Raw genomic sequence first — 24,733 nt, forward strand, 5'->3', positions numbered from 1 at the left:
TTATTCGTGTCGTTAACTAATATAATGTAGGCTATTGTAAAACTAACATAAAGTAGCCTATTGTAGACCGAACATTATACATTATTATACGTGTCGTTAGCTGTTTCAGTGCTTCCCAAAGGGTCAACAACATTTAGGTTTTTGTCCTGATTCATCTAATCAAAAGGCTTGATGATGAGTTGATTAGCTGAATCAGGTGTGTTAGTGCAGTAACTAAAATGTGCATCCCTTTGGGTCCCCAGGACCAGGATTGGGAACCAGTGATGTAACTCTATGTGTTCTACTAATGACCAGCAGGTAAAGATGATACAGTATATAAGCCTGTTGTCTCTGCCCAGGTGCTCACACTAGACCTGGGCTGTCAGGTTCAGCATATCACCTGAGGAGGTGGGTTACACTTTACATTTACATGATAAACAGTAGCTTTAGTAGTTGATGGAGATGTTGATATTCTGGTATTTAGTTTGACGTCTGAAGTGAGTTGTTTAACTATTTTTTAGCAACTGGTATCGAATGCGGTTACATTGAATACATAAAAACAATTGAAATTTAATATTAATTTATACAGTTTTGTAAATTATTTGTAATGTACCTTTTTGATGAACTTGGATAATTCCCTTTGCACTAACGATGCTTCAATTATGTTTTTGTCAACAGGTGAATTAATGTACAGTTTTGAATATATCTTTATTTGTAATAATGTATTCATGGTTATGTATTCCCACAGATTATCACCAGCCAGAGGGAGACGTTAACACCTCCAGTCAGGATGAGTTCCCTGACCTCTGACCCTAACCAGACAGACATCAACACCATCATCCGACCCCCTTACTTCTTCATCAGTGGTTTCATAAACATCCCCTACATGAAGTACTACTACTTCGTTCTCTGTTTTGTTTACATCATCTCTCTGGTAAGGCTGTAGCTCTGGTCCAGGGTGTTACTGGCTAGCTCTGGTCCAGGGTGTTACTGACTAGCTCTGGTCCAGGGTGTTACTGACTAGCTCTGGTCCCGAGTGTTACTGACTAGTTCTGGTCCAGGGTGGTACTGCCTAGCTCTGGTCCAGGGTGTTACTGACTAGCTCTGGTCCAGGGTGTTACTGACTAGCTCTGGTCCAGAGTGTTACTGACTAGTTCTGGTCCAGGGTGGTACTGCCTAGCTCTGGTCCAGGGTGTTACTGACTAGTTCTGGTCCAGAGTGTTACTGACTAGTTCTGGTCCGTGGTGTTACTAACTAGCTCTGGTCCAGGGCGTTACTGCCTAGCTCTGGTCCAGGGTGTTACTCACTAGCTCTGGCCCAGGGTGTTACTGTCTAGCTCTGGTCCATGTGTTACTAACTAGCTCTGGTCCAGGGTGTTACATGAGGTTAGCATCAGCTTGTTGGTCCAGTTGATAAACTCTAAAGTTGTTCACTTTCCTATAGAATAGAAAACCTAATACTGAACTATGTGGGGACATAGAGCACCACCCATAGTCAATGGCCTGATGAATGTACCTGTATATCCATGTTGGGTCATTTTTGCTCTGTGTGTGTGTGTGTGTGTGTGTGTGTGTGTGTGTGTGTGTGTGTGTGTGTGTGTGTGTGTGCGTGTGCGTGTGCGTGTGCGTGTGCGTGCGCGTGTGCGTGTGTGTGTGTGCGTTGGGTCTAGGTGGGCAACACCTTCGTCATGACTGGCATCTACTTGGACCGCAGTCTCCACAGGTAATCCGACCTCTTTAATCTCATTACCACAATACAGTGTAAATCTTCCTTTGTTGGACATTCTATCGTTTTGAAGTCCCAGTTCGACCTGGACTTCACAGACACGTGTGGGAGCCTGCCCTGCTTCCCGATCTCCGTTAAATGACTTAAATATATATTTATGTTCTAACCTTACAGCCCCAAGTACATTGCTGTGTTCAACCTGGCCTTCACAGACGTGTGTGAAAGCACGGCCCTGGTTCCCAAGCTGCTGGACATGTTCCTGTTCAGCAGACAGCTCATCTCCTACGACCAGTGTCTCACTAGCCTCTTCTTCGTCTTCCTCTTCATCACCATGCAGTCCTTCAACCTCACCATCCTCTCCTATGACAGACTGGTGGCCATCTGCTGCCCGCTCAGGTCTCAGAATATACATCATATTATTAACTAAACTAAAATAACATTCAGAAAGATTATGTTATTTGACCCTTCTGGGATATTTTTTTTTTTAATTGAATAATTTGATTTATTTGACAATTTATTGAAATGTATTTATTAAATGTATTATATATATTTAAAAAATGATTTAACATGGTTACACTGCAGCTAAAATCATATATAAGGATATAGTCACCTGGCAGGGGAGACACCTTGATCACAAAGGAGGTTTACCCAGGGTGAGGCTCGGCAAATGCACTCTGGTCGTGCTAAACCCTGCAAGTTCCCCAAAATGTGGGAATCTCGACTGAATAATATATGCTCCCGTGTGGGTCAGTTGGTAGAGCATGGTGTTTGCAATGCCACGGTTGTGGGTTTGATTCCCATGGGGGACCAGTACAGGAAAAAAATGTATGAAATGTATGCATTCACTACTGTAAGTCGCTCTGGATAAGAGTGTCTGCTAAGTGACATAAAATAATAAAAATCAACAATTGACGATAATATGAAGTTTAACATCTTTTCCCCCACAGAGATCCTATTAAATGACAAGATGGGTTTGTGTCATCAACTCACAAAGTTCCATTGTAATGTTCTTTCCAGGTACCACATGATGGTCACCCACAGGTCCATGCTCCAGCTGACGGGCGCCGCCTGGACGTTTGCTGTGTTGATGGTGTTGATCTCTGTGTGTCTCATCACCCGGCTCTCTTTCTGTAGGTTAGTATGTATCGTGTTGTTGTGCAACGACTCCACTGCAAAAGCATAGCTTCTGTGAATTATATCTTTATCTGTAAAATCACATCAAACTATTGGTTTAAGTGCATTTCAAATTTTACTTTTACAGTAAACCAATAAAAAACAAGGAGATAAATAAACAGTTGTCATCAGTCAGGTTGTTGTAAAAGTTGATTGCTCAATGTTGTCATGAACTCAGTTCCTCTTGAATGAGATACTAATTCCAACAGATAAGGCGGTGAACCTGTAGCCGAAAACGTCACGGGTTCGAAGCCCTGGCCAGGCGATGGAGAGAAAAAATGAACAGAAGACATATTTCTGTTGTTCGCTCTAATATCTGGGTAATAAAATGTTGTATAATGTATTGTATTGTAGGTCTCTGGTGATCAACAGCTACTTCTGTGACCACGGTCCCCTGTTCCGTCTGGCTGCCCCCTGTTCTAATGTGGTCCCTAATCAGATGATGGCGTATCTCAACCCCTGTATAGTTCTCTATCTCCCAATGGTCTTCATCATATCCTCCTACATCTGTATAACACACGCCCTGTTCACCATCACACTGCCCCAGGACAGGTGAGAAGTAATACTGACTGGAATAAGTACGTCAAGTCAAGTCAGTAAGTAGACTTGTCCAAGCCTGAACGGCCCATATGCTGATTGGTGTGAGGCCTCAGAAATATGTTTTTAGAGTGATGGACTTGTTACAAGAATGATACATGCTGGAAGATATTGACAATGCAGTTAAACTGGATAGATAATCACATACTGTACTGACACACGTTCTCTCTCTCTCTCTCTCTGTCTCTCTGTCTCTCAGACTCAGAGCCATAAAGACATGTACCTCACACCTAATACTGGTGGCCATATTCTACCTGCCTGTTATTTTAACATACGTCCTCCAATCCCTCATACCAACCAACGCCCGGATCATCAACCTCTCCCTGACCTCGATACTGCCACCAATGCTCAACCCCATCATATACGTTCTGAAGACGGAGGAGTTTAAGGTATCGGTTAAGAAGCTGCTCAGAAGAGGGGCCGTGAGAGCTGTGTCGCGGGTCAAACCAACATGAAGTACCTGAATTATTTCTCTTAAAATTAATATATTTACAGTGCCTTCAGAAAGTATTCATTCCTAAACAGCCATATTTCAAGTCTTGCCATAGATTTTCAAGCCGATTTAAGTCAAAACTGTAACTAAGCCATTCAGGAACATTCAATGTCATCTTGGTAAGCAACGCCAGTGTGTATTTGATCATATGCTTTAGGGTTTTGTCCTGCTGAAAGGTGAATTTGTCTCCCAGTGTCTGTTGGAAATCAGATAGTTTTACTTTAGTGCCTTATTGAAAACAGGATGCATGTTTGGGTATATTTGTATTCTGTACAGGCTTCCTTCTTTTCACTGTCATTTAGGTTAGTATTGCGGAGTAATTACACAGGTGTTGCTCCATCCTCCGTTTTCTCCTATCACAGCCATTAAAATATGCAACTGTTTTAAAGTCACCATTGGTCTAATGGTGAAATTCCTGAGCGGTTTCCTTCCTCTCCAGCAACTAAGTTAGGAAGGACGCCTGTATCTTTGTAGTGACTGGGTGTATTGATACACCATCCAAAGTGAAATTAATTACTTCACTTTGCTCAAAGGGATTTTCAATGTCTGCTTTTTATTTAATTTTTTTATTTTATCCATCAACTAATAGGTGGCCTATTTGCGAGGCATTGGAAAACCTCCTTGGCCTTAGTGGTTGAATCTGTGTTTGAAATGCACTGCTCGACTGATTGACCTTACAGCGTGGGTACTGAGATTTGGTATTACTATCATTCCAATTTGACATTATGGGGTCTTGTGTGAAGGCCAGTGACACAAAATCTGAATTGAATCCATTTTTAAATTCAGGCTTTAACACAACTAAATGTGGACTAATTCAAGAGGTGTAAATACTACCTGAAGGCACTGTATATTATGTCTACGAGCCTTTATAGACATTCCAAAAAATAACAAATATCACTGTGATATCATGATTTAATGTATTTAATGTATATTTAGATATACTTATATTTAGAAGTACTTGAAGTGTCTTGTTTATTTATATCTCTCTTTCGCTATCTCGGTTGCTACCTCTATATGTTTTGTTTTTTAATTGGAAGAAAGCTACGTGTAACTACAGTGTATCTGGCATAGTGAATGATTGTACTGTTGCTTCACTCAATGAAGTGAAGTGGTACGAACAAACAAATAAAGTACAATATTTACACGATGTGTTTAAGAGCTGCTGAACTCATCGATTCTACATATGTTTTTCTGCTGCTCCTTAAGAACGGTAGCAACAACATAGCCACTCTCTTCAATCTTTAATTTATTTTAAATTAATTAAATATTGAGGAAGTGGTTTGCCAAGGAGGTCTTTGTCGCTCTCAATTTTACATCTACATCATCAACAAAGCTGTCAAACTATTGTAAATAAATCACAAGCTGCTACACACTAGCTAGCTAAGTTCCATCTCTGTGTTTGTCAATAATGCTAGCTAGTACTAGTAGCTAGCGTGCACATTGAGCCGGCAAACCACGTTAGCTAAATTGGCTTATCAAGTCACTGGTGCTTTGGTACCGTTTTGTTTTTACAACTTTCTCACTATCTATTACCAGAGTCTGTCAGTGTTTCATGGGGACTAACGTTACTAAACAGTGTAGCAGCAGGAACAAAGAACCATCGTCTCAAGTCTCATTTTGCCCAAAACAGGCAGACTGGAGTGATCCCTAACAAACACATTGGCAAGTGGCCACTCCATGTACGGCCTAGGGGCCAAGTGTTCTTTCAATATAACATTGGTGTTATGTTGTCTTCTGTTAACAAGTCCGAGACGCTGTGTGATGGGCAGGTCCGTCTCACTGTCTGGAGTTTCCCTGCTATGATTGGATAGAGCGCAATCAGCGCAGCTGTTTCTCCGTGCATGACAATTCTCCCTAGGCATTATAATCCTGTGGTAATGGGCATGATTGTAATCTAAACCCAACCCTCATGTAAATCGCCACGACCTCAGTTAAACAAATCTTTAAAATCTCTGTTTCGGAATATACTGACAATTTTAACAAAAATGATCCTACTTAAAAGTTTTTGGGAAATTTTGGCACTGGAATGATTTTCTTTCTCCCTTTTAAGCGTTTACAGAAAATGTCATAGTTAAAAATCCTTCATAAAACCCATTTATTTATAATCAGCAGTTGTCAAAAACTACTTTTACAGTAACCCGGCCTAGACCCCAAAGAGCAAGCAGAAACAGGAACGCAGTGGCCTGTAACAACTCCCTAGGCCTAGAACTAAAAAACCTATAGAGATATCAGGCTCCGAATGGAGGCCCAGGGTGGTTGTTTGGGAGTGTATCATACTATAATAACATTAAACATATTCTTTATGTCCGTACAGCCATATGCTACCAATAAACTACTCTATTAGTTGTTGGGGGGGCAGGTAGCCTAGTGGTTAGAGCGTTGGACTAGTAACCGAAAGGTTGCTAGATCAAATCCCTGAGCTGACAAGGTAAAAAATCTGTCATTCTGCCTCTAAACAAGGCAGTTAACCCACTGTAGGCTTTTGTTGAAAATAAGAATTTGTTCTTAACTGACTCTCCTTGTAAAATCAAAAATATATTATCCTTCAGCAGAATACAGCCTGAAATGAGTTGCTAGTTAAATCTGGTACAACACATCTGTTTTTGTTGTACATTGTCCCTGCTCAAATAAACCTAATAATCAGGAAAAACTAAAAACTTTTTCAGATACTGTCAGGGCTGCAAAGTGTCTGTCCTCATTTTAAAGAGATTTGCCGGTACTTTTGTGTAATTTTTATACAGTAGTTCAGAAAGTAGTGCTCACGGGCCAAAAGTGGTCCCCTAAAATTGCGCAGATATATGCACCACGTCATTGGTCTTTCTCTCTCTGCTCTGCTGTGGGTGTATCATGTGCCTCTTGCTAGCTGTCACTCATATGGAGAGTAGATGAAGCTCATTGGTTGAACTCCAATTGCTAGGGGGCTGGCCCAAGTGGGGGAAAATATAGACAAAATGGAACAGCACAGCTTCAAGAAAAAAATTGCTTTCAAACTAGGGCCTGGGTGGCTAACTGAGGTAAAACAGTAATTCTGCTCATATATTATGCATGTATGAACTACACATTGACACATCCAGCCCAAAATGTGAGATTAAAAAAATACTTAGTAATCGCCAAAGTTCCGGAGCATGTCTTTAAGGACCAGCTCAAGGCTGTTGTTCAGAAAAGGACCTCTATTAATTCAGTACTCATATCCTCCTGATCTGATGACACCTGTACATAGCTTTGTTTGTCCTTTGTGTCCTATGTTCTCTGTGTTTTGCATTGCTTTCATTATTATTACTATGAGTTATCTTGATGATTCCATAAACCGAACAACGATGTCATTCTAAGCACATTCCTTACAGTTCTAGGGCTTACCCGTGTTTTTCATGTGAGTGGTTGGCCCAGGAAAGTGGTTGGCTCAGGTTTTGTGTTTGGCCCTGGTGAGTCTTAGGCCCATTTGAGTGTTTGGCATAGGTGAGTTTCTGACTCAGGTGAGTCTTTGGTCCAGGTTTTGTTTTTGGTCCAGGTGAGTCTTTGGCCCAGGTGAGTCTTTGGCACAAGTGAACCCTTGGCCAAGGTGAGTCTTTGGCCCAGGTGTTTCCATCCCTGTGGGGGAGAGATGCTACTACAGATGTAGGATGTAGGATTCTAATTTGATCTAGTCTCCTACAGCAGGAAAATCATTTTGTGAATTATAATATAACTAATGGATTTTTGTTATGCAGTTGATACATTTTTCTTCAGGGAAAATCAAGTATGAAATATGAATTTGAAAATGTCAAACTTTAGAAGCCTTTTTTTTAAACTCAAATACACTACAAGTTTTACATTTCCTGAGTTGCAGGTAAGGTCTCCCGCAACAGGGTGATCAAATTAAGATCCTAAATCTGGACATGGACAGCTGTATGTTACCCTACCACTCCATGATGACTTCACCATAGAGATCCTATTATTAGATTCTATAGTTATACATTATTATACGTGTCATTCAGTGTTTCAGTGCTTCCCAAAGGGTCAACAACATTTAGGTTTTTGTCCTGATTCATCTAATCAAAAGGCTTGTTGATGATGAGTTGATTAGCTGAATCAGGTGTGTTAGTGCAGTAACTAAAATGTGCATCCCTTTGGGTCCCCAGGACCAGGATTGGGAACCAGTGATGTAACTCTATGTGTTCTACTAATGACCAGCAAGTAAAGATGATACAGTATATAAGCCTGTTGTATCTGCCCAGGTGCTCACACTAGACCTGGGCTGTCAGGTTCAGCATATCACCTGAGGAGGTGGGTTACACTTTACATTTACATGATAAACAGTAGCTTTAGTAGTTGAAGGAGATGTTGACGTTCTGGTATTTAGTTTGACGTCTCACGTTGGGGAGTATTTATTCTAGCCCTGTATAAAATGCATGAATTTAATCTAATGTATTTTGTTTTATGCTTCTTCTGACAGTTCTTCTTTATCTTGAAAATGATGCTTTGAATAATTAGTTAGGTTCCATTTATTTTACTATTTGAAAAATGACAAGTAACTTGTTGATGATGATGATGTTGGTACTGTCTTCCTCGGTGTCGTCAGTTGTGTCAGCAGTAGACACAGCCAGCAGCATCACAGTATGAAGAGGAATCACAAATACTTTTTTTTGGCTTGATTCAAGATCTTGCTGGCTGAAGCTTACTATTGTATCAAAAGTTTTATGCTACGTTATGTAAAATGAAAAATGCCTTAAAATAAATGTGCGTTTATTAATTTACTTGTCTTTTGTAGTCATAAGTTGTTAAGTTGTTGTATTCTTTATTTACAGTCGTTCATCTCTCTCAGGATCTTGTTATACGGAGTTATTTTACTACGACACCATCTGCACATTCTTATTTCATCTCTGCATGTTCCTGCAAACAGACCAAGTTAAGACAGCAGACCAGGAGTGTATCTTAACCATTCATCCATCCTGATTCCTGCAGCATGGCTCACGAGCAGTCAGCCCTCGTCTCTTCCAATGCCACATTCGTCCGTCCGTCATATTTCTACATTAATGGTTTCGAGAACATCCCTCACATCAAATACTACTATGTGTTCCTGTGTCTGGTCTATGCCGTGACAGTCCTGGCTAACTCCTTCATCATGGCAGTTATCTACCTGGCCAGGAACCTCCACACGGCCAAGTATGTTGTTAGCTCCAACAACAAGGTTTGGTCAAGAGTATTCTAATATCACATATATCTTTGCATGAATGTGGTAGATTTTGTAAACAAAGGGACCAGTGATGCTATTGGTCCCATCAATCTGTTTACTTTCAAAAGCTTGAGCATCGCACATGAATATGACATTTCCCCCCCATCTTTCACGTAGGTACGTCGTAGTCTTCAACCTGGCTGTGACAGACCTGTGTGGGAGCACGGCTCTCATCCCTAAGCTCATAGAGACCTTTCTGTTTGAGAAGCAGTACATCTCCTACGAGGCCTGTCTCAGCAGCATGTTCTTTGTCTATGTCTTTATGACTATGCAGTCTCTCTCTCTCCTCACCCTGGCCTACGACAGGTTTGTTGCCATCGTCTTTCCTCTCAGGTAAGCATAAATGTAAAATGTTCAAAAAGATGTAAAGCTTTCTTTATTTTAAAAAAATTATTTCTTAAATATTATTTTTATCATTGGCGCTAGCAATGACAGGGTTGTGAGTTCGATTCCCGCTGGGGCCACCCATCACTGTTACAAGTTGCTTCGGCTAAAAGCTTCTGCCAAATCACATATATTATTTAATTTTTCTTCTCTCAGGTACCATGTTATTGTGACCAAAACAGCCATGTTGGTGATCCTAGCAGTACTGTGGCTGTTCACGCTGGCTTTGATATCCTTCACTGTTAGCCTCATAACTCACCTCTCCTTCTGTGGCTCTCTGGTGATAAAGAGCTTCTTCTGCGACCACGGACCCACCTATGCACTGTCCTGCAACAATAACTCTCTCAACAACATCATGGCTTGGGTATGTTTCCTGGTGGTATTATGTATCCCTATCATACTGATAGTCCTCACGTATGTCTGCATTGCCATCGCGTTGATCAGGATTGCCACAGGGGCGGAGAGGGTTAAAGCCATGAGAACATGCACCTCTCACCTAATTCTGGTGGCCATCTTCTATCTGCCCATGGTGGGTAATAACATAGCTGCAGTAGTCAGCTACATACATCCTAACGCCAGGATCATCAACAACTCATTGACCCAGACCATGCCTGCTATGTTGAACCCTATCATATACTCACTGAGGACAGAGGAGGTCGTGGACTCCGTCAGAAAGCTTTACAACATATACTCACTGAGGACAGAGGAGGTCCTGGACTCAGTCAGAAAGCTTTACAAAAGGAGCAAGGGGAACTCAACACAGAATAAGAAGTTGACTTGTCACAAAACAAACCAAATAAATGACTTAAGTGTGTAAATAGTTTCTAGTCTGAAAATATATCTCATTTACATTTACATTTTTCCCCTCCTTTCAATCCTAGTCTCATTTTAATGTGGCTGTGATTGATGAGTTTCCATCAACTTACTCAGAGGAAAACTGGGGTTATACTACCACCTTGTAGCTAAAGTCTAACATGCGGTACTGTAAACAAAAGGCCCAGTGTTGAACTACACAAGGTTGAATGTGATGCAAGTAAAAAAGTTTAAAAAAATAAAACGAAGAAAACCAATGATGGTGATATATATATAGTTTTATAATGTCAAAATGAATACAAGCACATTTAAATGTGCCCGTTAACTCTGCCACTACAGGAACTGAACTGTCTCTCTCTCTCTAGGGCAAGCACACACCCATTCACCCTTTAACCAATGAATTACAAGCTGTGAATGTTGTAGCGTTTCAACACACACACACACACACACACAGCCCTAAACCACATGACTGATTTAGAGAAGAGATTGCTCAGTTATTAATCTTGATGCATCAGGAGAGGGAAAACAGTCTGACAGATAAGGTTCTGCTGTCATACCAAATACTGTGACAAGCAGTGTGATGGTACAGTGTTTTAATGTTGTCTTTTCCCACAACTTGTTGAGTTGAGACACATCTATAGCTTTATGTGTAATCTTGTGACCCACCAGTTACACAAAACCAGTGATCCAGCATGGACCCAGTCAGCATGGACCCAGTCAGCATGGACCCAGTCAGCATGGACCCAGTCAGCATGGACCCAGTCAGCATGGAACCAGTCTTGGGCTGTGGCCCAAAAAAGATCAGTTGTGATCCACCATTTGGGAAGGACTGTTTTAGACACACGCATAACCAATTATAATGTCAGTGGCAAAACTAAACCGTTGATATCTCAGTTATCAGTCCAGATACGTAATGAAAACACCCCCAAACCACTCTCTCTCTTCTAAGTCGATTCTGTAGACGGCCTCTGCTTCATCAGCTGTTCCTTCCGGCTTTTCTGGAAGGTCATCATGCAGTCTTTGAAGGTCTGGACCTGGCTCTGGCACTTCCTCCAGTCCTGGTGCTCGGCCATGCACTCCTGGACTGCGTAGTGCAGCTCCCCACATCCTGTCCTGCTGATCATCTGCTCTACTGGGTCCTCCTCGTCCTGGTCCTCGCTGGGGCGACCACTCCGGTCGTGGGGGGAAGGGGAGGCCATTACCTAAGGCAGCTCTGTCTGAGAGGGAGGAAGGGATAGAGCAAAGAGGGGAAAAGGGATTTAGAGACAAAGGCTGTCTTGAAAGAGATCAGGGGTGTATTTACTAGGAACCAAAGTCAAATCGTATTTGTCACATACACGTGTTTATCAGATGGAACGAACAGGGGATGGACCTAACTGAATTTGTGCAATAGACAGTAGTGAAAACACACCAGCACATCATGACAGATCTAGCGCAAAAATAATACTTCAATATTACCAAAACAATACAATATATAATCAAAAACAATATCACGATAATTAACAATAAATCCCCCCCCCAGCTTCACTGGTAAACAAGCGCTGTAACATGGAGTTATGTGTGGGAACACTAACCCTGTGCCTGTAAAGGTGTGTAGTAATTGATTTGATTTATTTCTCACTGATATGAAAGACAAGTTCCTTATGTTTCCAAACCCCCGGTTAGAAGAGATCGTGCAAATAGGCGCTGAAGAAGTTTGCGTCTGTGATTGGGGTAACGTTACGTCATGGCTAGCTGTTGGTCTGTACCCCTCTGTTAGATACGCATTTCGTAGTCAAAAAATACTCAAAAGTCGTCGTTTCTCCAAAATACGAAAGACAGGACAGTTTACACAAACAGAGAAAAGTTCGTCATCACACGAGTCACATCTATACTTTGGTGAGTAACGAAAGTATATTGAAGCAAATCACTAAACAAATCGGAAAGCTAATGTTAGCTTAAAAAAATACCACAAGCAACAGCCAATATTAGCATCAAGTTAAACGTTCAGATATCATTCATTCAGACATATTATAATCGTTGTCTCTCTTGAAAGCAGTAGCTGGAATGTATATCCTAGAGTTGAATACTTTCACATGACCCCCCGTGGATTTCATAACATGGGGGACGTCTTTACAGAATGGAACGGAAAGGGGTTACATTTAAATGTGCACGGCTTACTTAGGACGAGCATCATTTATGTTCCGCGTAGTAGGCCTACCTCCTGCTCACTAGACCTACACTGTGTTTCGTTTGTGGAAATAAATTAATTAACTTTGCTAAATATAAATTATATATTTAATTTCCCAGTGTGAAAAAAAACATGCAATTGTCATATTCTGAGGTATTTCTCAAGTACAGTGTGAAATATAGGCCTATAAGCACTTGAGGGCAGTGAAGTACAATCTAAAATGTTCTTCTCAACTAAAATCCATTAACACAATGTAAAGCAAAGTAGGCTCAATAAGAATTATTCTGTTCCAGTCCCTGTACTCAGAAACACTAGTTTAAAAACATAATGTTGTTACATGCAAGAAGCTAAATAAATGTGTTATAGCATATATAGCATTGTCTGCCAGGAAGAACTGACAATATTATTAGCTCTATTCGGTAGGTAGCCTAGTGGTTAGAGTGTGTGGGGGGGTTGGTAGTCTAGTGGTTAGAGTGTAGGGGGGGTAGGTAGCCTAGTGGTTAGAGTGTGGGGGGGTAGGTAGCCTAGTGGTTAGAGTGTAGTGGGGGGGCAGGTAGTCTAGTGGTTAGAGTGTAGGGGGGGCAGGGAGCCTAGTGGTTAGAGTGTAGGGGTGGCAGGTAGCCTAGTGGTTAGAGTGTAGGGGGGGCAGGGAGCCTAGTGGTTAGAGTGTAGGGGCGGCAGGTAGTCTAGTGGTTAGAGTGTGGGGGGGGGGCAGGTAGCCTAGTGGTTAGAGTGTAGGGGGGGGGGGGGTAGGTAGTCTAGTAGTTAGAGTGTAGGGGGGGCAGGTAGCCTAGTGGTTAGAGTGATGGGGCGGCAGGTAGCCTAGTGGTTAGAGTGTAGGGGGGGCAGGTAGTCTAGTGGTTAGAGTGTAGAGGGGGCAGGTAGCCTAGTGATTAGAGTGTAGAGGCGGCAGGTAGCCTAGTGGTTAGAGTGTAGGGGAGGCAGGTAGTCTAGTGGTTAGAGTGTAGAGGCGGCAGGTACCCTCCACAGCCACGTGTACGGGAAACCAGCAAAAGCTTACCACCACTCCCATCCTCTCCAATCCCATTAGTAGCGCCATCATCTCCACAAACAAGTCTCCCTATCCAACCTGCCCGTCTTCACACTCACTCAACACTGCAGCCGAATCGGAACAGATCACCGCTCTGAGTGGTTTCACCTCCTTCACCCATCTCAAACCTATAATCATGGCCATCAACTCGGCCGCATACATAATCAGTTAACCGCTTGCATACTCTAACATCGAAATTTAGGATATACACCCCTGCCCCCACCCTTCCACTGACTGGATCCTTTCAACCTGTATATATCCTTAAAAACAAATAAAACCGATTTTATATGTATATACAGTTGAATTCGGAAGTTTACATGCACCTTAGCTAAACACATTTAAACTCAGTTTTTCACAATTCCTGACATTTAATCCTAGTAAAAAAATTCCCTGTTTTAGGTCAAGTTAGGATCACCACTTTATTTAAAGAATGGGAAATGTCAGAATAATAGTAGAGAGAATGATTTATTTCAGCTTTTATTTCTTTCATCACATTCCCAGTGGGTCAGAAGTTTACATACACTCAATTAGTATTTGGTAGCATTGCCTTTAAATTGTTTAACTTGGGTCAAACATTTGGGGTAGCCTTCCACAAGCTTCCCACAATAAGTTGGGTACATTTTGGCCCATTCCTCCTGACAGAGCTGGTGTAACTGAGTCAGATTTGTAGGCCTCCTTGCTCGCACACACTTTTCCAGTTCTGCCCACAAATCTTCTATAGGATTGAGGTCAGGTATTTGTAATGGCCACTCCAATACCTTGACTTTGTTGTCCTTAAGTTGTTTTGCCACAACTTTGGTGGTATGCTTGGGGTCATTGTTCATATGGAAGACCCATTTGTGACCAGGCTTTAACTTCCTGACTGATGTCTTGAGATGTTGCTTCAATATATCCACATAGTTTGATGATGCCATCTATTTTGTGAAGTGCACCAGTCCCTCCTGCAGCAAAGCACCCCCACAACATGATGATGCAATCCCCGTGCTTCACGGTTGGAATGGTGTTCTTCGGCTTGCAAGCGTCCCCATTTTTACTTCAAACATAACGATGGTCACTATGGCTAAACAGTTCTATTTTTGTTTCATTAGACCAGAGGACATTTCTCCAAAAAGTACGATCTTTGTCCCCATGTGCAGTTGCAAACCGTCGTCTGGCTTTTTTTATGGCAGTTCTGGAGCAGTGGCTTCTTCCTTGCTGAGCGGCCTTTCAGGTTATGCCGATATAGGACTCGTTATACTGTGGATATAGATACTTTTGTACCTGTTTCCTCCAGCACCTTCACAAGGTCCTTTGCTGTTGTTCTGGGTTTGATTTGCACTTTTTGCACCAAAGTACATTCATCTCTAGGAGACAGAACGCGTCTCCTTCCTGAGCGGTATGACGGCTGCGTGGTCCCATGGTGTTTATACTTGCGTACTATTGTTTGTACAGATGAACGTGGTACCTTCAGGTGTTTGAAAATTGCTCCCAAGGATGAACCAGACTTGTGGAGGTCTACAATTGTTTTCTGAGGTCTTGGCTGATTTATTTTGATTTTCCCATGATGTCAAGCAAAGAGGCACTGAGTTTGAAAGTCGACCTTGAAATACATCCACAGGTACACCTCCAATTGACTCAGGCTAATTGACATCATCTATCAGAAGCTTCTAAAGCCATGACATCATTTTCTGGAATTTTCCAATCTGTTTAAAGGCACAGTCAATTTAGTGTATGTAAACTTCTGACGCACTGGAATTGTGATACAGTGAATTATAAGTGAAATAATCTGTCTGGAAACAGATAGCGATGTCATGCACAAAGTAGATGTCCTAACCGACTTGCCAAGACTAAAGTTTGTTAGCACGAAATTTGTGGAGTGGTCGAAAAATTAGTTTTAATGACTCCAACCTAAGTGTATGTAAACTTCCGACTTCAACTGTATATATTATATATACTGTATGTATCTCCACACACCGTCTCGCGTCCCCATTCTCTTCTGGTCATGTACACTTGGTTTCGGAAACAGCCACGGAGGAACGTTCCCCAAAATGCCGAGTCTCTCTCTCTCTCTCTCTCTCTCTCTCTCTCTCTCTCCATATTCCAGGGGCGGTTTTAGAAGTGGGGGAGACATAACCTAGCAGGTGGTCTGCGGGTAGTCTGGGGGTAGTCTGGGGTGATCTGCGGGTGGTCTGGGGATGGTCTGCAGGTGGTCTGGGGGTGATCTGTGGATGGTCTGTGGGTGGTGTTCTGTGGGTGGTCTGCAGTAGGTGGTCTGCGGTGGGTGGTCTGCGGTGGGTGGTCTGTGGTGGGTGGTCTGGGGGTGGTCTGGGGGTGGTGGTCTTGGGGTGGTCTGCGGGTGGTCTTGGGGTGTTCTGCGGGGGTTGGTCTGCGGGTGGTCTGGGGGTGGTCTGCAGGTGGTGGTCTGCAGGTGGTGGCCTGCGGGTTGTCTGGGGGTGGTCTGGGGGCATCTAAAGATAATTTCCTGAATTTCTACACTTTCTAATATGACCCATTGCCCTTCTAGTCATCTCTATTTAGAACAACAAAAGGTAAGCAAAAATGCCCACAGTCATCAAGCTAAGTAACAGATCATTATTAAATATGTTGGTGATTGATAAGACTGAAGTAGATCAAAGGTCATTCCAAAATCACTATTGTTTTGCACCTTTAACCAATAGCCGAACAAATTAACTCTTAAAAATATTAAGCACTACGACTTTTGATTATCTTCATTAAGATTATTTGTATTATTTCCTCTATATCAAATTTCAGCCCGACCGACCAGCCAGCCTGAGCCGCCTGCACGCCCGACCAGTCTAGTCAATAACTCCACTCTTTCCCAACACAATTTCCTTCCCACCTTATTTTTTTTAAAGTAAAAAACAAAAAAACATACACCTACACATATTTAACACACAGAAACAGCACATCCTCCATGTATAGTGTATTCTGAAAGTATTCAAATCCCTTGACTTTTCCCACATTTTGTTACGTTACAGCCTTATTTTTCCTAATCAATCTACACAGAATACCTCATAATTACAAAGCAAAAACAGGCTTTTAGAAAATGTTGCAAATGTATTTCAAATAAAGAAACCTTATACCTTATTTACATAAATATTCAGACCCTGTGCTATGAGACTCGAAACTGAGCTCATGTGAATCCTGTTTCCATTGATCATCCTTGAGATGTTTCTACAACTATGATTGGAGTCCACCTGTGGTAAATTCAATTGATTGGACATGATTTGGAAAGAAACACACCTGTCTATATAAGGTCCCACAGTTAACAGTCCATTTCAGATCAAAAACCAAGCCATGAGGTCGAAGGAATTGTCCGAAGAGCTCCGAGACAGAATAGTGTCGAGGCACAGATCTGGGGAAGGGTACCGAAACAGGGAGGTCAGGGAGGTTACCAAGAACCCGATGGTCACTCTGAAAGAGCTCTAGAGTTCCTCTGTGGAGATGGGAGAACCTTCTAGATGGACAACCATCTCTGCAGCACATCACCAATTAGGGCTTTATGGTAGAGTGGCCAGAAGTTGCTCCCCTGCCATATTCTACCACCTTCTGCTCAATTGTCCATCCGTATGCCCTCTGCTTACCCACTCCTCGTTCCCAGCATTCCCCAGTTGCTGTGACCGCTGTGGATGTCCTTCTAAACTCCCTTTCAACCTCGCCCAGTATGCTAGTGCAAGTTTCTCCCCTGGGGCTTCCAAGGAGAGATCTTTTCATTTAAGTATGCTAATCATGTAGCCTCGTAGCACAGCAGTCATCAGTCTGGTAATATGAGGCTACTAATCATTTCCTATTGTTAAACACATCCTCTTGAGGATTTTAGCCCCCTTGGAAAAGCTCAAACCTCACGGGACACACTGTGCTGCTCTGGTTCCTTGCTGTTTTAATTTACTGTTTAATTACTGCCTGACTGAGACAGTAAACAAACAACAGATAAATAATGTTATTCCAGAACTAATAGAAGACAAATATGTCATTCCAGAACTCAATGAAGGCAACATTATATTTCCATTCCAGAACTCAATGAAGGCAACATTATATTTCCATTCCAGAACTCAATGAAGGCAACATTATATTTCCATTCCAGAACTCAATGAAGGCAACATTATATTTCCATTCCAGAACTCAATGAAGGCAACATTATATTTCCATTCCAGAACTCAATGAAGGCAACATTATATTTCCATTCCAGAACTGTGTGAAAGCCATGATATTCCAGAAGGCTCTAAACAAGAATTTAAGCTTTCTGCCAATATCTGATAGGTCTATGTTCTGGGAAATGCTCTTGTTATTTACATCCTCATGCTAATCACATTAGCCTACGTTAGCTCAACCATCCCACGGGGGGACCCACTGATCCTGTAGAGGTTATTAATAAACCTCTTTCAGACAGATAATTTTATAGTCTAGAGTAGACGCATGACTTTGTTAAGTAATGAAGTTAATATCACTGTTTACAGTAAAAGTAGCAGAATCATCAATACAAAGATTCAAAATATTTGTTGTTCAAAGTAAACAGAGAATGAGAACATTCTGGTAAAATGCACAGTATCAACTACTGCATAAAATTGCTAGCCTGGGTTGTCAGTCTCTTTGTGCTCTATTGTCAACTACTTACGGAATTGTCATGCTAAACATGTTTGGTTTGACAAGGATAGTAATAGAGCTGGCAAGAGCAGAAACAGATCTGGCACCAGACTATAAAACGCCTTATGAAAACTAATAAAAAAGTTGTTTGTTTTTCAATGACTGTCTGAATTTTTATCTCCAGACCAGAGGCATATATTAACAAATATATCCTGACAGGTTTAGACAGTTCTAAAATGTTGATGTTGTTAACCTTTAACCTTTCTCTGGCTACTTGGTATACAATTATTTTGAAAGACAGCCTTGCTAATCAAGAGCAGAACAGTAGAAAAAACAACAATTAGTTAAAGTAATCTCTCACGATAACTTCCATAAATTGGAGAGTAATATTTGCCATTTTAATTACGTCACTTTGGGGACAGTCGGGGGCTTATATACACGTACAGATACAACTGTTGGTGTTACTGCAGGGTTCACGGACAGAGACAGAGAGATAGAGAGACCATCTCTGACACAACCTCAAACTGCCGTGCGTGGTGGAACACAGCCAACAGACAGACCAGGACCATCAACACTAAGGTCGACTCGTCTGCAATTCATATCAGTAAGTAGGACTAGACTATAGAGTAGAATAGGACTATTCCACAGTAAGTAGGACTAGACTATAGAGTAGAATAGGACTATTCCGCAGTAAGTAGGACTAGACTATAGAGTAGAATAGGACTATTCCACAGTAAGTAGGACTAGACTATAGAGTAGAATAGGACTATTCCACAGTAAGTAGGACTAGACTATAGAGTAGAATAGGACTATTCCACAGTAAGTAGGACTAGACTATAGAGTAGAATAGGACTATTCCACAGTAAGTAGGACTAGACTATAGAGTAGTATAGGACTATTCCACAGTAAGTAGGACTAGACTATAGAGTAGTATAGGACTATTCCACAGTAAGTAGGACTAGACTATAGAGTAGAATAGGACTATTCCACAGTAAGTAGGACTAGACTATAGAGTAGTATAGGACTATTCCACAGTAAGTAGGACTAGACTATAGAGTAGTATAGGACTATTCCACAGTAAAGTAGGACTAGACTATAGAGTAGAATTGGACTATTCCACAGTAAGTAGACTTAGACTATAGAGTAGTATAGGACTATTCCACAGTAAAGTAGGACTAGACTATAGAGTAGAATTGGACTATTCCACAGTAAGTAGGACTAGACTATAGAGTAGTATAGGACTATTCCACAGTAAGTAGGACTAGACTATAGAGTAGTATAGGACTATTCCACAGTAAAGTAGGACTAGACTATAGAGTAGAATTGGACTATTCCACAGTAAGTAGACTTAGACTATAGAGTAGTATAGGACTTTTCCAAAGTAAAGTAGGACTATCGATTAGAATAGGACTATTTCACAGTAAGTAGTCATAGACTATAGATTTGTCACAGGCGTCGAAATGAGTAGACCAAGGTGCAGCGTGGAATATGTTCATCTTGTAGTTTAATGTAAAAATGAACACTTTACAAATTTAACAAAAATGACAGCTGACAGTTCCGTCAGGTACTTAGAACTAAACAGAAAGCAACTACCCACAAAACCCAAAGGAAAAACAGGCTGCCTAAGTATGGTTCCTAATCAGAGACAACGATAGACAGCTGCCTCTGGTTAGGAACCATACTCGGCCCAAAACAAAGAAATACAAAACATAGAATGCCCACCCCACACCCTGACCTAACCACATAGAGAAACAAACCCTCTCTCTCAGGTCAGGGTGTGGCAAGATTAGAATAGGACTATTCCACAGTAAGTAGCCCTATAGAGTAGAATAGGACTATTCCACAGTAAGTAGCCCTATAGAGTAGAATAGGACTATTCCACAGTAAGTAGCCCTATAGAGTAGAATAGGACTATTCCACAGTAAGTAGCCCTATAGAGTAGAATAGGACTATTCCACAGTAAGTATCCCTATAGAGTAGAATAGGACTATTCCACAGTAAGTATCCCTATAGAGTAGAATAGGACTATTCCACAGTAAGTAGCCCTATAGAGTAGAATAGGACTATTCCACAGTAAGTAGCCCTATAGAGTAGAATAGGACTATTCCACATTAAGTAGACCTAGACTATAGAGTAGAATATGACTATTCACTATAATATTTTTAAGTGTTGGAATTGAATTAACTTGTTGGGGCTAGGGGGCAGTATTTACACGGCCGGATAAAAAACGTACCCGATTTAATCTGGTTACTAATCCTACCCAGTAACTAGAATATGCATATACTTATTATATATGGATAGAAAACACCCTAAAGTTTCTAAAACTGTTTGAATGGTGTCTGTGAGTATAACAGAACTCATTTGGCAGGCAAAAACCTGAGAGATTCCTTTACAGGAAGTGGCCTGTGTGACCATTTATTTGCTTTCTTTGACATCTCTTCCAAAAACTCAGGATCTCTGCTGTTACGTGACACTTCCCACGTCTCCAATGGGGTCTCAGAGCCCGGGAAAAACCTGAATGACGTAATTCAAAGCTCTGGCTGAAACACACGAGAGCTGTTGCTAAGTGGTCTATCAGAGGACAAAGGCTTAGACGCGTGATCTGCCCCGCCCCCGTCTTTTGGTTTTTCCCTCTGTTTACAGACAGGCAGATTCCCGGTCGGAATATTATCGCTTTTCTACGAGATAAATGGCATAAAAATTGATTTTAAACAGCGGTTGACATGCTTCGAAGTACGGTAATGGAATATTTAGAATTTTTTTGTCACGTTCTGCGCCATGCGCCCGACCATGATTTACCATTCTGATAGTGTCTAGAACGCACGAACAAAACGTCGCTGATGGAACATAACGATGGATTATTTGGGACCAAACCTACATTTGTTATTGAAGTAGAAGTCCTGGGAGTGCATTCTGACGAAGAACAGGAAAGGTAAGACCATTTTTCTTATAGGAAATATGATTTTGGTGAAGGCTAAACTGGGTGGGTGTCTAAATAGCTAGCCCGTGATGGCTGGGCTATGTACTTAGAATATTGCAAAATGTGCTTCATCCGAAAAGCTATTTTAAAATCGGACATATCGAGTGCATAGAGGAGTTCTGTATCTATAATTCTTAAAATAATTGTTATGCTTTTTGTGAACGTTTATCGTGAGTAATTTAGTAAATTGTTAGTAAATTCCCCGGAAGTTTGCGGGGGTATGCTTTTTCTGAACGTCACATGCTAATGTAAAAAGCTGTATTGTATTGTATAACATAATGTCCTAGGTGTGTCATCTGATGAAGATCATCAAAGGTTAGTGCTGCATTTAGCTGTGGTTTGGGTTTTTGTGACATTATATGCTAGCTTGAAAAATGGGTGTCTGATTATTTCTGGCTGGGTACTCTGCTGACATAATCTAATGTTTTGCTTTCGTTGTAAAGCCTTTTTGAAATTGGACAGTGTGGTTAGATTAACGAGAGTCTTGTCTTTAAATAGCTGTAAAATAGTCATATGTTTGAGAAATTGAAGTAATAGCATTTCAAACGTTTTGAAAATCGCGCCACAGGATTCAACTGGCTGTTACGTAGGTGGGACGATTTGGTGCCACCTAGCCCATAGAGGTTAAGATTGAAAGATACTGGCGATATGTGTTTGCTTTGTTTTTCATTGGGTGCACATTTAGCAAAACATGGGAAGGCTTAGCAAAACAATGCTGATTAAGTTGGTGGTTGAAGATATCCCTCTAGTGGTGTGGGGGCTATACTCAGCCTTGTCTCAGGATAGTAAGTTGGTGGTTGAAGATATCCCTCTAGTGGTGTGGAGGCTGTGCCTTGGCAAAGTGGGTGGGGTTATATCCTGCCTGTTTGGCCCTGTCCGGGGGTATCGTCGGATGGGGCCACAGTGGCTCCCGACCCCTTCTGTCTCAGCCTCCAGTATTTATGCTGCAATAGTTTGTGTCAGGGGCTAGGGTCAGTCTGTTATATATGGAGTATTTCTCCTGTCTTATCCGGTGTCCTGTGTGAATTTAAGTATGCTCCCTCTAATTCTCTCTCCCTCTCCCTCCCCTCCCGGAGGACCTGAGCCCTGGGACCATGCCTCAGGACTACCTGGCCTGATGACTCCTTGCTGTCCCCTGTTCACCGGAGGTGCTGCTGCTCCAGTTTCAACTGTTCTACCTGCGGCTACGGAACCCTGACCTGTTCACCGGACGTGCTACCTTGTCCCGGACCTGCTGTTTTCGACTCTCTCTCTACCGCACCTGCTGTCTCTAACTCTGAATGATTGGCTATGAAAAGCCAACTGACATTTACTCCTGAGGTGCTGACCTGTTGCACCCTCTACAACCACTGTGATTATTATTATTTGGCCCTGCTGGTTTGAACATCTTGGCCATGTTCTGTTATAATCTCCACCCGGCACAGCCAGAAGAGGACTGGCCCCCCCTCATAGCCTGGTTCTTCTCTAGGTTTCTTCCTTGGTTCCTGCCTTTCTAGAGAGTTTTCCTAGCCACTGTGTTTCTACATCTGCATTGCTTGCTCTTTGGGGTTTTAGGCTGAGTTTCTGTATAGCAGTTTGTGACATCGGCTGATGTAAAAAGGGCTTCACAAATACATTTGACTGATTGATTGACTGCGTGAATCAGGCCTTCATCGTCGAATTGCTGCAAAGAAACCACTACTAAAGGACACAAATAAGAAGAAGAGACTTGCTTGGGCCAAGAAACACGAGCAATGGATATTAGACTGGTGGAAATTCCTCCTTTGGTCTGATGAGTCCAAACGTGACATTTTTTGGTTCCAACCACTGTGTCTTTGTGAGATGCAGAATAGGTGAACGGATGATCTCTACATGTGTGGTTCCCACTGTGAAGCATGGAGGAGGAGGTGTGATGGTGCTTTGCTGGTGACACTGTCAGTGATTTATTTAGAATTCAAGGCACACTTAACCAGCATGGCTACCACAGCATTCTGCAGCGATACGCCATCCCATCTGGTTTGCGCTTAGTAGAACTATCATTTGTTTTTCAACAGGACAATGACCCAAAGCACACCTCCATGCTGTGTAAGGGCTATTTGACCAAGAAGGTGAGTGATGGAGTGCTGCATGAGATGACCTGGCCTCCACAATCACACAACCTCAACCCAATTGAGATGGTTTGGGATGAGTTGGACTGCAGAGAGAAGGAAAAGCAGCCAACAAGTGCTCAGCATATGTGGGAACTCCTTCAAGACTGTTGCAAAAGCATTCCTCATGAAGATTGTTAAGAGAATGCCTTGTATGAGTTGGCAGTACGCTGGGGGAAGATAAAGACTCTCCCGGTAAGATCTGGGAATACAAACCAGGAACACTCAAAGCAGAAACACTCAAAGCAGAAACACTCATACCAGGAACACTCAAACCAGGAACACTCAAACCAGAAATACTACAACACTTTGTAAAGTAAATTATAGAGCCTGTGAAGGTGACAGAATACCCATAAAACCCTAGTGGTCAAACAGGGAAAGGGTTCCAATTGTTTTTCCATCATTGGTGACTTTTATCATTATATTCATCTCTATTTACTCTCAGATTCAAAAATGCTAATTAGCATAAAAGTACATGCACAACTGCAAATCCCTGCAAGCTCCTGCATGTCATCTCTAGCGGACACCTTTGCTAACAGGTATTGTGTCCATGTAAAACTTGCACAAGACAGTTCATAGAATTGTCCATTTAAAGAAATGTAGCCAATTTATGAATTACTACATTTAGCTAACATTAGATAGTTATCCAGAGATTCTTAGCTTTGCCCTGATTCGTCAGTCTGGTCCAGATCATCATGGTATTTGTAGTTTTTTATGATAGCCACATTAGCAGCTAATTAGAAATTCATTTTTTTTTCGGGGGGGGGGGGTAAATACAGGCGAATTTATTGATCAAATGAAATGTGTATCACAATGCAGAAGTATACAGCATTACCAATTTGGTAAATAGTAAGGTAAGGTCAGCATTAGTATCTGAAAAGGGGTGAGAACGATAATTACCTTGTGGTATGGCATAGCCAAACATCACCAGAGACAGTAGGTATGCTAAGCTCTTCATTTCTGTCTTCCAGCAAGATAGTTGAAGTCAAGGTAGAATGCAGGAACAATGCCTCTTAAGCATCAGCCACTTTTTTTCCATTTTTTTTCAAGATTTTTGCCTAAAATGACAAACCCAAGTCTAACTGCCTATAACTCAGGACCTGAATCAAATCAAATCAAATCAAATTTATTTATATAGCCCTTCGTACATCAGCTGAAATCTCAAAGTGCTGTACAGAAACCCAGCCTAAAACCCCAAACAGCAAGCAATGCATGTGAAAGAAGCACGGTGGCTGGGAAAAACTCCCTAGGAAAAACTCCTGAGAAAGGCCAAAAACCTAGGAAGAAACCTAGAGAAGAACCAGGCTATGAGGGGTGGCCAGTCCTCTTCTGGCTGTGCCGGGTGGATATTATAACAGAACATGGTCAAGATGTTAAAATGTTCGTAAATGACCAGCATGGTCAAATAATAATAATCATAGTAGTTGTCGAGGGTGCAACAAGCAC

General features: G+C 41.7%; 2 protein-coding genes and 1 non-coding gene across 5 annotated transcripts; 2 read left to right on the forward strand and 1 right to left on the reverse strand.

Moving 5' to 3' along the window:
- The first annotated feature begins 248 nt into the window (after positions 1 to 248).
- Positions 249 to 11,062, forward strand: LOC115155054 (uncharacterized). The gene is made up of 11 exons (XM_029701847.1): positions 249 to 387; positions 728 to 913; positions 1,649 to 1,701; positions 1,879 to 2,100; positions 2,722 to 2,838; positions 3,232 to 3,429; positions 3,674 to 3,907; positions 8,909 to 9,109; positions 9,297 to 9,512; positions 9,720 to 10,342; positions 11,046 to 11,062. Exons 2-11 carry the CDS (start codon positions 770 to 772, stop codon positions 11,060 to 11,062), a joined length of 2,025 nt encoding a protein of 674 aa, XP_029557707.1. The 5' UTR covers positions 249 to 387; positions 728 to 769.
- On the forward strand, positions 2,307 to 2,470 carry LOC115155115 (U1 spliceosomal RNA). Its single transcript, XR_003868009.1, has one exon. It is a non-coding gene; the product is annotated as a U1 spliceosomal RNA (small nuclear RNA).
- Positions 10,634 to 12,501, reverse strand: coa4 (cytochrome c oxidase assembly factor 4 homolog). Of its 3 annotated transcripts, none has more exons than XM_029699463.1 (2): positions 11,998 to 12,501; positions 10,634 to 11,593 (listed from the first exon to the last, which is right to left on the reverse strand). In XM_029699463.1, the coding sequence occupies exon 2, from the start codon at positions 11,573 to 11,575 to the stop codon at positions 11,321 to 11,323; it is 255 nt and encodes an 84-aa protein (XP_029555323.1). In that variant the 5' UTR covers positions 11,576 to 11,593; positions 11,998 to 12,501; the 3' UTR covers positions 10,634 to 11,320. The 3 variants fall into 3 exon arrangements, with proteins under 3 accessions (XP_029555323.1, XP_029555324.1, XP_029555325.1); XM_029699464.1 differs by having other exon boundaries at positions 11,951 to 12,501; XM_029699465.1 differs by having other exon boundaries at positions 12,446 to 12,497.
- Positions 12,502 to 24,733: the final 12,232 nt, after the last annotated feature.

This window comes from Salmo trutta, chromosome 19, assembly GCF_901001165.1.
Source record: "Salmo trutta chromosome 19, fSalTru1.1, whole genome shotgun sequence".
In the NCBI taxonomy this organism is placed as follows: domain Eukaryota; kingdom Metazoa; phylum Chordata; class Actinopteri; order Salmoniformes; family Salmonidae; genus Salmo; species Salmo trutta.